The sequence below is a fragment of the Centruroides vittatus genome, unplaced genomic scaffold (assembly GCF_030686945.1).
Source record: "Centruroides vittatus isolate TY-2023 unplaced genomic scaffold, ASM3068694v2 contig_744, whole genome shotgun sequence".
NCBI classification, from domain to species: domain Eukaryota; kingdom Metazoa; phylum Arthropoda; class Arachnida; order Scorpiones; family Buthidae; genus Centruroides; species Centruroides vittatus.
The window spans coordinates 138,146-154,118 of NW_027122480.1; the positions used below are offsets into that span (position 1 = coordinate 138,146).

At 29.4% G+C, this 15,973-nt stretch overlaps 2 protein-coding genes across 7 annotated transcripts in view; one reads left to right on the forward strand and one right to left on the reverse strand.

Annotated features, from left to right (window-relative positions):
* LOC136981130 (katanin-interacting protein-like) overlaps positions 1-12,735 on the reverse strand; it is a 96,690-nt gene extending 83,955 nt beyond the window's left edge. For 5 of the 6 annotated variants that reach the window (XM_067277406.1, XM_067277404.1, XM_067277405.1 and 2 more), the window contains exon 1: positions 12,673-12,720. The gene's annotated coding sequence lies outside the window, so the exon portion shown is untranslated. Of the gene's footprint in view, positions 1-12,672 lie in introns of all 6 variants that reach the window. The other variant, XM_067277407.1, reaches the window with a different exon arrangement.
* On the forward strand, positions 9,661-10,071 carry LOC136981128 (uncharacterized). Its single transcript, XM_067277400.1, has one exon. The coding sequence runs from the start codon at positions 9,661-9,663 to the stop codon at positions 10,069-10,071; it is 411 nt and encodes a 136-aa protein (XP_067133501.1).
* Positions 12,736-15,973: the final 3,238 nt, after the last annotated feature.

Below are 15,973 nucleotides of genomic sequence, written 5' to 3' on the forward strand. Positions count from 1 at the left end.
AACCTGCTCTAAAAAGCATACTGCTTTTTATAGTTGGCTGGTATGGTAAGGTTAACTAGAAAGCTTCATACACTACGTCAAACAAGATATAAAAATTTGTCAAGCAGTCAGGAATACTTGAGCTTCCAAGAAACACTGCATGCCATAGGTGATTTTTAAAAGCCAAGACACACAAACTGGATTGCTCATTATGACTACTTGTGAAGAAAAGATCGCCTCCTACATATGAGCCATTCACAAGCCAAATCAATTAACTCCATATTTCGAATTTTTTAAAATTTTAGTGTGAAAACACTTGTTATACTTGTAACTTTTTATATTCATAATAAGTTTTCCTAATAATAAGGATCAACTTAATGACAAAATTTTATTGGCCATCGAAAAAATTTTTATTTATTTCAGAAGCCAATCTAATTAACTCCAAACTGTAACATTAATCCACCAGCACACACTGCAATTGCAATGCTGCAGTGTGTGTTATCAGTGTTTTGTAGATAACGGTAAATTATTTAATGTTATCTCATCACAAAAAGTAAGTAAAAGAAATTAGTTAGTTACAGTCCAACTGCTGCAGAAGTAAGTATACTTGTGGAATATTGAACAATTGTTTTTATTTTGGTGACAATTGTTTTTAGAAAATAGAAAAGTTATACCCGTTACATCAAGATGGATAAAACTAAAAATAATTTTTTCATTCCTCCTATTAAACATGATTCTTATAAAAATTTAAGAACAAATCAACATGATGACCTCAAATACATGTCATGAAGAAGACATCATTTATGTTGCTGACAGTGGCGTGCCGTCATTGGAAGCGGTGGAAGCGCCGCATCCACCTTCCAATGACCTTCCCTTGTATTTTCTAAAATATAAATTTTCATATTTTAACGTACTTTGAATTAATTAAAATTAATATTTCATTATAACTGCATTATGTATCTTATTAAAAAATTTTATACTATATGTGAAAAAAACGATAAGATTGCTATTGTATATTCGAATGTCAGTGGCGGAATGGAAGCGCTTCCAAGACAGCTTTCAAGGCGAGGATAACTGAATGGTGTAAAGCGGCCAGAGGGCATTGGCGCATGCGCTTTACAGAGCACCAACCTCAGCCGGTTTAGCTGGTGGAAACTACACACGTGTAACGCTTCCAACGATTCTATCCCTTAGCCACTTGGTAGGGAGCTATCTGACTAAGTGAATTGTTTAAGATTTAAAAAATAAAGAGTATTCAATGTTATTTTTATGTACATTTTGTACATTTGTACATTATGCACGTTTTATTGCAAAGTTATATTTAATTACAGTATAAGTAAAAGAAAATTATAATTATATTGACAGATTTTCAGACAAAATCTTTAGAATTTTTATCACTTTTAGATGTTTTTCATAATATTAAAATTATTAACAATTTTTCCGAGCGTATTTTAATTCTTTAAATTAAGTAAATTTTATGGGAAATTTTTTGATTTATCTAAATTACGTAGCGAATCGCAGTATTTATATTCGTGTCCGGACTATATTGACAAGTAACTCTTAAACATAAAACATATTATAATTAATGTCGATCCGAACAAAGACGTACTAAAAGAATTATATGATTTAATATCATTAATATTTACGGTACCATTTACCGGTGGGTCTGCTGAGCGCAGTTTTTCGACCACGAAGCAAATTCATACATTGGCCAGGAACACTCGGTCAGAGGGAAAAATTGTCGTCGCTAGCGTTGCTTTCGATAGAAAGAGAGCTTTCAAATGCGTTGATGGAGTCGACGACCAGCGACTTTTATGATAAAGTAATTAACGACTTTGCGGAAAAAATCGCCGAATAAAGTTAGTTTATAAAAAATTTTAAAAAGTTTTTCTATCATTGTTTGTATCGTATCAATTTGTATTATGTAGGCCTATGTATTATTTGTATTTTACAACTAAAATACATAAATTGTTTATTTTTGTCATTTCCAGTATTTGTTTAAAACTTTTATGGAAATGTCATGTACCGGACAGGTCTGACCCGTCACGAAAGACGCGAAAAAACGGTTAATTTAGAGAAAAATTTATTAGTTTAAAAAAACATAAGTAAAAGTCGCTTGTAGTCGGACACCCATTGTTTATATCAAACTGCCAGGCAGAAACCATAAATCGCGGAAGGAATCGTTCTATGATCGGTGGAAGATCGAATTTATCTTCGATTTTGACTTTTCTCACTCTCCAGGTAAGAGTCTCGTTACGTTTAGTAACCATGGATCCACCACTAGGGAAGCGTGATTGAGGGAGAACGACCAATCAAAATGGATGAAAGAAAGAACGGAGATTGATATAATCTCCGACAATCGAGGACACCTGGCACTCGGTTAACGTTCCGAATAACCAAAACCCGTGTGTCAACGCGCAAAAAAAAAAAAAAAAATTTCTCGTCTATTGTGCCAACCTGTAACCTGTGCCACTTCGGACTTAGACCGTGTCCCCGACTCCAACGGACAAAGTCTCCCCGTGCCTTACGGACTCGTCAACGCCACTGTCCCGGAGCCACCTTCGATCGACCATCAAAGAACCACATCGACGCTCAGGACGTCCGAACGGCCGATTGTCCTAAAGCAAACTATTTTGTACATAGTGTATGTTTATTTTATGTTAAAATAAACGGTTTTTGTCAGATACTTGTCATCTTTGTCTCTACAGCCACCACCTATGTACGAATGGACCCTAGATTATTACTGACGCGCAATTAACTGATTGCCCCTGGAAGTCGGCTTCTTACAGAAACACAGCTTCCCTATCATCAAATGTCACGGCACGCCACTGGTTGCTGAATAATTGATTTAAACAAAATAATAATAACAACCATTGTAACAGTACCAGAATAGTTATTATTCATTTTTTGTGAAAAATCTTTAATAAAAAATGTACGTTAATGTGAAAACTGAATTTGATGTTATGTTTTTCACTTGCCAAATTGACTAACTCCCTCAATCACACGAAAATTGTAATAATAAAAAGGACATACATTAATTTGTCATTTTTCTCTGCTTTTTGTTTTAAGGAGTTAATCAATTTGGCAAGTGAGCAGCACATATTTCATTAAAAAAATTTCTTGGTTCTCCTGTTGATCAATCAACTCTTGAATTTGGACTTGGTTGTTATAATACAGACATGGGCAAGTGCGGCTCTTGCTGAAAGTGTTAATTTCTGCTTTTTATTATTATTTTTACAATTTTATTTCCACAATTTTGTGAAAATATATAATTATATATATGTTATATTTAGTAATAATTATGGTGCAATAAATTAAATTGACATTTCAAATCTATTCTTTTAAAACAAGTTCTCAACCCGGATGGGGATACCCTATCCTTCCCTGCTTTACCATACTATCCGCCACGACAGTACAGAACTGCGGCTCCCATGCTTTTTGCAAAACCTACATTTAGGCTCCCACTGAACTCTTGCTTGCCCACCTCTGTTATAATATATTATTATAAAGAAACTGAATATTACAGATAAAATAATTACAGTTTTACTTTTCTTTAATATTATATTTGTTTTTATTAAGTGTTTATGTATTTTCACATATATTAATTTTGTTTCTTATTTTTATACAATAAATGTTCATACATGTATTGCATTAGAGTTTTTATATTTTACTATTTTAAATATTTTTTATTCTATAACTATTATTTTAAGTTATTTCATATCAATAATCAAAATATAATGTAAAATGAAACAGTTATTATTATAATCTTTTCAGTTTTTTCAATTTGAGTTTTGCCTATTCAAGTTCATTTTCTTTTCTATAAGAAAACTATTTTTATTATGATATTAGCCAAAAATGTAATTATCAAACTTGTTTAGCAAACAGAAATCTTCAAAAGAAAGTTATCTAACTACATAATGTTAGTTTATTTGTTAAATACCTTATGCATAAAACATACTTTTACATGGAAAATATTATTATGAATTACATAGATCAGTAGTTCTCAAACAGTAGGATGAAGCTTTCTAGTGGGTCACAGCATGCTATCTTTGGTAGCATGAAGAAATGATCAATATTATTGTTTATATTCAATACAATTGCTACACATACAGGTATACCTCACCTTACGTCGGTAAATGATTCCAGGAGAGGCGACATAAGTCGAATTTACTTGTCACTAGACTAAACCACAAATTACCATTCCCAGTTCTGTATTTTATTTATAAATGCATTTTTAATAATATATGGCTAATAAGAATCTATTTTAAGCTTACAAACAAATAAATTTTTAGTTTTAATATAGTACAGAAAAAAAGTAATCTAAATTTATGAATACATGTACTGTAAATACTTGTAAATGTACAGTACATGTTTACAATTTGGTGATGTTTACAGTACATCGCAGACTCTTTATTTGTGAATGTGGTTTCTCTAAGACATTATAAAATAAGATGATTTTTTAAGGTTAAATAACAAATACAGTTATTAAAATTATTTTGTGATAGTAGAAAATAAACTAATTTATGTTAAATTTACCAATATCGAGTGGCGCTGACAACAACACAAAATGGTAGATATTGAAACTACCATGGAAAATGCCAATAATGAACACTTAAAGACCGCTAAATAAGATGACAACACAGAAACACAAATGTTTTCATATTTCGTACTCTAGGATTTATGATGATTATATTAACATTTACTGTAAATGTACATATTTTAAAATGATTTTATGTACTTTTAATGCTTTTCTAGTGATATTACGACTTTAATATTTGTGGCGGACGGATGTAAAGTCGAATAAAATGACAAACTTGATTTTTTATTTTTTCCATATACTTTTTTGACAAATGACGTATCATCGAGAACGACGTAACTCGAAACAACGTAACTCAAGGTATACCTGTAATTGATATTTTATCTACAAGTTTCTTACAATATGGCATTAAATACACTAACTTCCATGTTTATTTCATTGAAATTGTTAGGCTTCATTGTAAGTTATCATTGTGGCTATGACTATAATGAAATTGTTACATCATAAAAATTTGATTTCATTTAGTGAAAAGTATCTCTATATTATTTTACTTTTGTTTTGTTTATAATAGTTTTCAACAGTACACAATTCTAAGAAAACCTTAGTTTTATTACAATAAAATACATTCTAAAATAATTATAATTCAATATGCTTTCATGAAAAGTGTAGTGAGTGCAAGATTGCTTTTACAAAAATGTAAGTGTTTCACTAAAAGGTTTGAGAATCATTGTCAGATAAACAATTTCAAAACAAAATTAATTTAAAATTGACTTTTAATTTAAAAAAACATGAAACTGAAGAAATTATGTGCATTCTAAAGAAAAAAGTTAGTGTAAAAATGTAACTAATGCTATTCTAACTATTCATGATATGTTCAAACTTATAATAATGACAATATGAATAACGTTCAAGTCCTTTAAATCCTCTTTCACTCCATTCAGGAACTAAACAGTAGGTGACTTGAAACAAAAAACTTCATAAAATTGATCAATAAACACCATTAAAAATGATCTTGACATCAACCTTTCATTGTAAAATTCAATGTCTACAAAACATTAAAGAGATGTTAAAATTTTCACAACAGCACTCATGTCATATAATAGAACTTAACTGAAAGTTCTCTGTGGATTTTTTGGGCAATTAAGGATCATTTACATAATCATATATGAGCCCAAGATTATTTTCATTTGAAAAAATAAGGGCAATATGAACAATGTTCAAGTCCTTTAAATCCTCTTTTAATGTGTAATTTTTAATAGGGATTTTCAGTCAATTTTATCAAGTTTTTTTGCTTCAAGTCACCTACTGTTTATTTCCTGAATGGATTGAAAGAAGATTTAAAAGACTTGAACATTGTTCATATTGTCCTTATTTTTTCAAAAGTAATATTCTGATAAAACTGAATATTTAATAGCTTCTGGCTACTTATTTATAAATTATAATTTATTTTGATAACCACAAACATCAGATTTGAAGGACATAAACAAAAATTTGTTATGTCCTTCAAATCTGATGTTCACCCAAGGTCAAGAATCACTAAGATGACAATTTTAATTCACTTATTTTTTTTTTATTTATATGCATTTCAGATTGAAGCTTTTGCTGATCCTTCCAAATTGCTGATCTGAAATTTATAAAAAATAAAAGATCTGAATTAAAATTATCTTCTGAGTGATTCTTGACCTCAAGTGAATGTTGAATTTGAATGACATAACAAATTTGTTTTATTTGTCCAAAACCCCTTTTCAGTATTTATCAAAATAAGTGATTATTTATATTCAGCAAACATTACTATTTTAGTTTTGTAATAAATTATTATATATAGACAATTTCTATTAAAACAAAACTCAAATACTATTTAAGTGTAATATCCACTTTTGAATTTGTTTCATAAAAGAAAATTTATTTCCTATGTCTAAAAAACACTTGTTAATAAAATTTGTTTTGAGATGAGATGTACAATCACCCATTTGATTAGTCTTTACAAAATTTGAATACTAAATATTGTGTCACACAACTTAAATCTATTAAATGACATGAGTTAGCAGATGACAATTCATTAAATGAATTAAGATATATCAGTTAAGAACAAAGTCTCTGGCATTATTTAATTAGCTAAAATGACTATTGAAATTACTGTTTTTTTATCTTTTTTTTTTATTATTGATAACCAGGACTCAGTAAACTGATATACATATAATTATAGAAAATTTCTCTTTTATCTGAAGTTTTAAATCTAAGAAAATTTACAAACACTGCAAGAAAGTTATAAATTTTGTACACAATGATTTATTAAACCTAATATGTGAGTGTGACTGTGATAATAGATTATAAACTGAAATACTGAATTTTCTTAAAAGTATTTTTGAATATAACTACTGAACAGTTTAGGGTCAATGTGAGTAAATATGAGACAGCCTAAAAAATTGGTAAATATGAGAGTTGTGAAATTTTACTTAATCTTTGTCTGATCTGTCCTGTATTAATACAAAATAAAGTTTATTTAGTGCTTTTTAACATAACTTTTCTGAATGAAAATGACTATGATTTCATTGAGACTTTTTAATTTTTAAGAAACACTACAAAAATAGGTGCAAAAACTTTTCTGTTAGTTCAACTAACTTTTCTATGTATATGTCTGCAAAAGACATGGATATTTAATTATAAATTTGTATGTATGAGGGTCATTCTAAAAGTAAAGAACATTTGTCTCTCTAGATATTTTTGTTTAAGATAATGAAACAAAACTTACTTTACAACACACATGATACCTTAGCTATTTTTCTGTGTAGTTGCCATACAAATTTAAACATTTGTCATAGCGTATCATTAGCTTTTCTATGCCTTCTGCACTCAGTTACCGCCAAGTTCTTGAACCAGTCATTAACAGCCTCTTTCAGTTTGTTGTCACTTCCAGTCAAAAAAGTCTTCAATTTTGAAAAAAGATGGTAATCACTCGGAGCCAAGTCCAGGCTACAAGGAAAATGTTCAAAAACTTCCCATTTAAACTGCAGAAGCAAGATGCATCTGCATGCTGCTGCGTTGACGAAGAACTTGCTTCTGCAGTTTAAATGGGAAGTTTTTGAACATTTTCCTTGTAGCCCGGACTTGGCTCCGAGTGATTACCATCTTTTTTCAAAATTGAAGACTTTTTTGACTGGGAAACACTGGAAGTGACAACAAACTGAAAGAGGCCGTTAATGACTGGTTCAAGAACTTGGCGGTAACTGAGTGTGCAGAAGGCATAGAAAAGCTAATGATACGCTATGACAAATGTTTAAATTTGTATGGCGACTATGCAGAAAAATAGCTAAGGTATCATGTGTGTTGTAAAATAAGTTTCGTTTCATTATCTTAAACAAAAATATCTAGAGAGACAAATGTTCTTTACTTTTAGAATGACCCTCGTAGTACAGAAATGCAGCTTTCAGCTGCTAGTTGTTTTTATTGCATGTATCATCTTTTGTCTGAGTTTTGTGCATTTCAAAATGAGATAGAAAATATGACACACTTTAGGGAAAAAATGAGACACACCATAGTTAAAAAGTGAGACACCAGAGTTTATTTACCAGTCTTTAATTTCCATGAAACTTTTTATTTAAGTTCAGCCTGTTAATATTTTTGAAATGTAATAAGTCCCTACACATAATTTAACCTTCATATTCATCATAAAGAATAAATATCCATAGGTTGTTTTGATTTTAATTTCAAAAAAAATCTGTTTCACTCCATTATCCATATCGATGCAATATTAAAAATAATAAAATGTAACAGATTCTCATTTGAAATCATGACAAAACAAAATATAAAAACATTAATTACATGTATATTATTACTTTAACATGGCTCTTCTGCATATACAGTACAATAACTTTCCATCTTCTTTATCATATTGTCATCTTGAAATCATTTTAAACTTTAAAAAGTGTTTAAATTAAATAATCTTTACAGCAGAGCTCATCGAACTAATCAGAATATTCTATAATTTAACTGAAAGTATCTACAGGAAATCCTCATTAATTCAAACTCAGTTTGTAACTGTACTTTTGTCCCATCTGGGGATATAAAGTTTTACATGTTAAGAAATTTGGTTAGTTCAAAATACTGCTACTTCCTACTGTGATAGGAGTTTTTCTTCAGTATGAATCATTTTTGAGAGTTGAAATTTTAATCAGTTCATCTTTGAGTGATGATAAGTCGTTCTAGAAAATTTCATCAAGATCGGACAACTCATTCTAGAGTTATAATGTTGACAAGGAATGTACGAAGTCAAGTGTTAGTTGCTTCCTGCACGCACATGTAGAAGCGTCATCTAGTGGTCAGAAAATATGACAAGCATTAAAACAGTAATTTTGAAAGGTAAATGTTATCGCTAACTAGATACACAACAAATATAAAGAATCTTTATAGAATAATAAGTTTAAAAAAGTTTTCTTTTTAAAACGTGGAGCAGCAGTGATCAATATTGATGGCTTTACGATCCATTCTCTCCTTCATCTTCCTATCGTTAGTATGAAATTTCAATCTCTAAATGAAGAAGCTGCACAGAAATTCCAGATTGAGATGAAGTCACTCAAATTCATCATCATCGATGAAATGTCAATGATTGGTGCAAGTACGCTTTACATGATCGAGAGAAGATAAATCCCGAGAAAGATGCCATTTGCTGGATTCTTTATCTATTTGTTTGGTGATTTTTGTCAGCTTCCTCCTGTTAAAGATACTCCTCTCTCCTCGAGTGTTTTTTACAATGTACACTCAAACCTGTTTTTGTGCGATCTTTTATACGTGCAATGTGTTTTGTGCAATTATTTTTGTGCACTATACCAATTTGATTGAAATTCATATACCGCACACAAAAAATCACACAAAACAAATTGCACAAATAAAAATTCGCACAAAAACAGGTTTGAGTGTAATGTCCCAACAAGGTAGGGACCAAGTTGGGACATTACATTACATTCCCATTTGATTCTTTTGAGAAGTTCATTGAATTTAGTAATTCTCATAGACAAAATAGTGCAGATAGTTTCTTCACAGATGTCTTACATCTAGCTTCGGGTGATTTCTCTGATACAGATCCGAACATTCTGACAAAAAGAAATCGAGCCTATTTATCCAGAGATGAACTTGATCAGTTCCATATGGCAGTAGAGCTATATCCAACAAACGAGCAAGTTAAACAATGCAACAAAGACTACTTGCAGTCAACTGGCTGCCCTCTTGCTTATATAGCATCTGAAAACACTCCAGATATTGCCCTGACTTCATCCAAAGATGACGCAGCTCTTGGTCTCTCCAAATATTTGAATCTGTCAGTTAATGCCAGAATCATGCTGAGAGTCAACTTATGGGTGCAAGGAGGTCTCATCAATAGTTCACTTGGAATTATACACTACAATATATATGCTCCTAATGCTCACCCTCCAGCTCTTCCTCTGTTTATTTTAGTGGAATTGTATAGCTATCAGGGACCTTTCATCTATGGCAGGGATGGCGAACCTATGGCACGCATGCCCAAAATGGCACGTAAGGAGAAATCATCTGGCACGTAATGTATCATACGATTTCTGTCCTTTTCAATCATCCTTTCAGTTTATCATCTGATCGTCCTTTTTTCAATCAGCTTTTTTTACATTTATCTAATTAAGCGTATTCGTTTAATTTCTTTAAATATCGTTATTCGAAGTCTGAAACTTTGGCATGCATTAACATCTTTAAAGCTAAGTATGCTTACAATATGGCACACAAACACAAAAAGGTTTGCCATCCCTGATCTATGGCAATCTGTTTCCAATAATCCCCATAACATGCTCTTCAAACGATGGCAGTATATTGCGATCTTGTAGACAGTTTCGCTTACCTTAGCTGCTAAGATAAGGGGAAACTGTAAGGGTAAGGGAAAAGTCATCGAGTATGCTAAGCCTTAGCATACTCGATGACTATACATAAATCACAGGGTTTAACTCTTCCAAAAATCAAAATAGATATAGAGAAAAAAGAGACAGCCATTGGTCTTACCTATCTTATATTGAGTCAAGTGAAAAAATAACTGGCTTGGTATTTTTAGAGAGTTACAATAAAGATCGCTACGAGTCAATCTGTAGGTCCAAGGCCATAGTGATAGACAGAATTTCACAAGACGTTGGCATAGCAATTAATTAATGGCTTATTCTGACTTTATATTGTACTTTTAAATGATCCAATAAAAATCAAATACACTGTTGAGAACGAATGATTCTTTGTTTCTTTTTTCCATCATAATCTAGAACAGGCCTGGCCAACCCGTGGTCCATCATGTTAAATTGTGTGGCCCGCTAAGCAATATTATATATCTATTACAACTTTTGTTTCCCGTTCTGTGTATACTAAAACAACTAAATAAATGAAAATTTGTATGTGTCGTTATAATGCGCAAGTGCGAGTACGAACTGTTGGTATAACAATAAAATCTTATTTCATTTTGTATTTGTTTTACTTTTTTAAAAGCATGTTTGCCTAAATTGTGTTACATAATGTTATGCGTGATCAAAGTGGCCCGCGAAACAATTTGGTTTGGCCAGGACTGATCTAGAAAATAAAGGTGCGAACAGCTTTGTTCCGACTACACGCTGATACAGCATTACTTAACTAGTTTAATGGAATGGAGGTTAATCCCATATGGTATGATGTAATACTCAACTATAATAGAAATTGTAAATGTGAAATGGGGGTAAAACAAGTTAAATGACTATTATGTCAGAAGGTTAGTGTTTTATACCTTATATTATTTATAATTAATATATCAAATAAGTTTTGTTAATGCATTCTTTTTTGTGAATTTATAGCCAACAGATAATAAATTATTTGATATGTAAAAAATTTAAACAAAAAAATATAAGATGATAAAAATAACATATTTGCATACAAATAATTAAATTGTTAAATGGATCAAATTATACTAAACATCCTTTTATTTGTTTATATATTATATCTTATATCTTTATTATTTTTTATATATTTTAATTTACAATAATAATAATAATAAATCTTTATATGAAATGTAGTGCATCTTACATCTTTTACTATCTCGATTAATCATCATTCTTAATATCTAAAACAAACAATCAACTCTTAATTTTTAAAAATCTTTCTCTACAAGAAATAACTGAAAGTTTTTATAGTGATGGACATTAATCAATTTCCAAAGTTTTCTAAAAATTTAAAACTAATTAATTATTTGTTTTTTAGATTTTCTAATCTAAAAAACTTATTAAATAATGAGATGCAATAAATCAATCTTGACATAAGATATATTGATCTATCATAAGGAACAATGAACATCAAATGGATGCAAAAATAAAGAAATAAGTTCTTTCTAAAATTATAAGAAAACTGAAAAATAGCTATAATGTCTAACATAAAATGAATTTTCAATTTTCGTTTTAGTTGTTTAATAAATATCAGGTTAATTATATTATTATTTATAGTAAATGAATAATTGATGAATACAACTACAACTTAAACAATATTAGAGTAGGTAAGTGTAAGCAAAGATACAAGTTTTGGTTCAGAGAAGGGCTTATTTAATAACGAACAGGTGTTTTCAGCAACACAATGAGAAACTTACAGATAAAATATAATATAAAACATAGAATTTTATGTTTATAAAACATAATTGTCTGTTCTGGTTGTAATTTAATGTCAGAACAGGATCTTTTTTTCTCTGCAGACAAGCATTTTTGACAGTTTATGAAATTGAGAAGTATCTCAGTGATAATATAACTCCGCCTTGGTACTTAAATGTCACGAATCTTAATTTTAAAGCCGTTAAAATAAAATTTTAGAAAAATTGTGTGTAATATTTAAGATAAAATATTAAAGATTAGAGTAATTTACGTAATCAAGCGTATAAATGAAAAATTAATGAATTAAATCAGTGAAGCATCAACGTAACGCTCCCATAGACATATGTGACATTTACAGTTAAGAAATGGAGTTTAATTTTGATCGTCTTGTCAAAATAAACAACATTTAGACGTTTGCATTTATAAAATCAATTAAAATGATGAGGAAATAGATGTATAAATCGTTAAAAAGTTATCTTATTAATTGAAATGGATTGTATTTTAACTTTCCAATTTAAAATAACGTCAAGGAAATGAAAAATTTCTTACCATTTCTGACTTTGTGTATCCAAATTTACTTCGAAGCAGATCGTACCTCGTCCGGAAGTACGCATAAACACCTAGCGGGCGTTCCTAGAATTACATATAAAAAACAAAAAAGTACAGTATGATACTGTATATATATATATATATAAATTAGAAATAATAGCGATAAAAATATATATTTGCGATTATTTCATTTAAATATAATTAAAATAAATTATATTGTATATATATTAAATAATTTACAATAATTAAAAATAATATAAATTCCTGTATATCCATGTACTGTATTTATGTACAGTACTGTACAGTATATGTACGGTACTACAGTAGAGAGTCGTAAATCGGCACCCTGGTAATCGGAATCGCCGGTAATCGGCACGATTTTCCAGTCGGACTGTGTCGTGCTGAATCGAACGTTTTTGATACTAAATTTACTTCTAAAGTATAATTTTCATGTTTTTATATTCTTCAATATATTTATTTTGTTTGTACAAAATGCAGAAATAATTTTTAACGATACGATAGCCTCGATTATTATTATAAAAATTTTCGTTAGGCTTAAAATCGACGAAAATTCAACACGAAGCGACACGCAACGGAGAAAAATTCAACAGGAAGCGATACGCAACGGAGAAAAATTTGAACATCGGACAGGTTAATACTGTATATTTTTTCGTACATAGACCGTAATCGGAACAAATCCCTAATCTGAACGACCCCAGTCCCCAATTGATTCCGATTTTCGGTTCTCTACTGTATATATTTTGAATATATTTATCAATATTATTTTGAATTTTGAGTGTATTTTAAAAGCGATTACAATATATAACAGCTTTCTTTTCCTTTTTCTTTTCCAGTTTTTATATCGAGTAGAACTGGCTATATATGTGTTAAATGGCGGCGTGCTGGCGTTCATTTTAATGCCAATCAGATTTGAAAAATTAAGAGAAAATAATATTTAAAAAGTTTCTAAAAACCAAAAGAAAATCGGGAAATAAATTTATATGTATTAATATAAAACATTATCGTCCCTCGTATTGTTTTATCTCGTGTTCATCAAATCGTCAATAGACGCTCGACGTTCAACGTTCACGTTTTAGAGATGAAAATTTCGGCCGAAACCTCGCAATTATGTACGTAAAGATTATGTAATATGAATGCATATGTAATATTTCAGTGTTTGTCTACAAATATTTTGCTCATATTAATTTGATAATCTTATGATAAATTTCGTTTATAAGTTTAATTCTATAGTACTAAAGGAAATTTATTTCAATTGTTAATGCAATTCTCTTCGAAAAAAATTAATTTTTCTAATGATATTCTATTAATAACAATTTTATTAGCGTTAAAAAAATTCCGGATATAGTGTTAGAAATTATTAGATTGTATGAACTAAAAGAATAATTTATTATATTATAAAAATTTCAAATTTATAATACACGAATACTTCGACGTTTATTCTAACTGATGATGTTTTATAAATTTAAAATACAGTAGAGCGTCGATAAGTGGAACCAATTGGGGACTGGGGTCCTTCCAGTTAATGATTTGTTCCAGTTTCCGACTTTGTACGAAAAAATACATTAACCTGTCCGATGTTCAAATTTTTCTCCGTTGCGTATCGCTTCCTGATGAATTTTTTTCCGTCGCGTGTCGCTTCGTGTTGAATTTTCGTCGATTTTAAGCCTAACGAAAATTTTTATAATAATCATCGAGGCTATCGTATCGTTAAAAATTATTTCTGCATTTTGTACAAACAAAATAAATATATTAAAGAATATAAAAAACATGAAAATTATACTTTAGAAGTAAATTTAGTATCAAAAACATTCGATTCAGCACGACACAGTCCGACTGAAAATCGTTCCACTTTCCGGTCATTCCACTTACCGGCGTTCCACTTATCGACGCTCTACTGTATACAATTATAAAACGCCTATGCTATCTTTCAATCAACAATATATGTATATATGTTTAAAGATGTGTTTACAAAAAATTTTACATACAAATATATTTTCAATATCTCCTCTAACAGAATAAAAGGTGCTCCCCTTTATTAGATAATAAATAGTAATAGCGTAGGCGATAATGCATTGACACACGACTGCAATGCTCTTTATACATCATATCATAGTCTAGAATCTAGACTCTAGACTCTAGAGCATGTTTCATGTACATTGGTATAGAAGAAAGTTTCTACAAAATTGTTATATTTTCTGTTTTGAAGATGTCTAAATAATATATTATTATTACAAATTCGTATTGTATTGACGTCTTAAGTATAATAATAGCATAAAATTTATATACCAGTATATATAATTATATTATTTTATTTTATTTTAAGTAGTATTTATATAAAAAATAGACACACATTTCTCCAATTATTATTTAATTAGTTGTCGAATTAGAAATTTTATATTAAAAAAATATATATATTTATATAAGGAAATCTAACATCAAATTAAATTCTTATTTAGGATAATAATTTTAAACACAAATATTTAATATTATTTTCATTTTATTTTAATATAATCATAAAGCTAAGTCTTTTACTTTCGGTTAATGAAGATTATTAATATAATATAAAATATTTGCATTTTTACACACTTGAAAATTTTTTTGAATATCAGTATAAATATAATTACATATTTATTATATAATAATAACATAACTGAAATTTGTTGCATTTTGTATAGAATAAAGTTAGATTTTTATTATCAATAATTGATTTTTTTATTTTGTATTTGTAGAAATATTATAAATGAAAACACGAAACGTATACTGTAAAAGCTACTTTCCTGCATTACCTCATATCATAGAGGTATAGTCATCTTCACAGGCTGGTTCCTGAATGACAATTGAAGTTTATAGAAAAATTGGAAAATAAAGAATTATAAAATAAATATCTATCAGTAATACAAAAAAAATTTCCATGCGAAATTTTGAATTTTTAATATTATTTCATTATTTAACACACTAAATATTTTGTCTACTTTTGATTTTAAGTAAACTCTCATTAAACGTATTAAGAATTTAAACTTTTTATTTTATTATTTTTATAAAACAAATGGTAATACGATTTCATGTACGCCGCCCTGCAAATTGTCGGATTACTGGACGTATCGGGTTGGCGAGTGACGGATTATAGGGACTCTAACTGTTTTTTCCCCGACCATACATCCAACAGAGAGTTGGATATCTGTTTGTAGCACATAGAAATATTTCCATTATAATTATAAATAAATAAATGGTTGAAAACAGAAAATGTCTAATCTCTAATTACTCTGCCTGTTTTTTAATT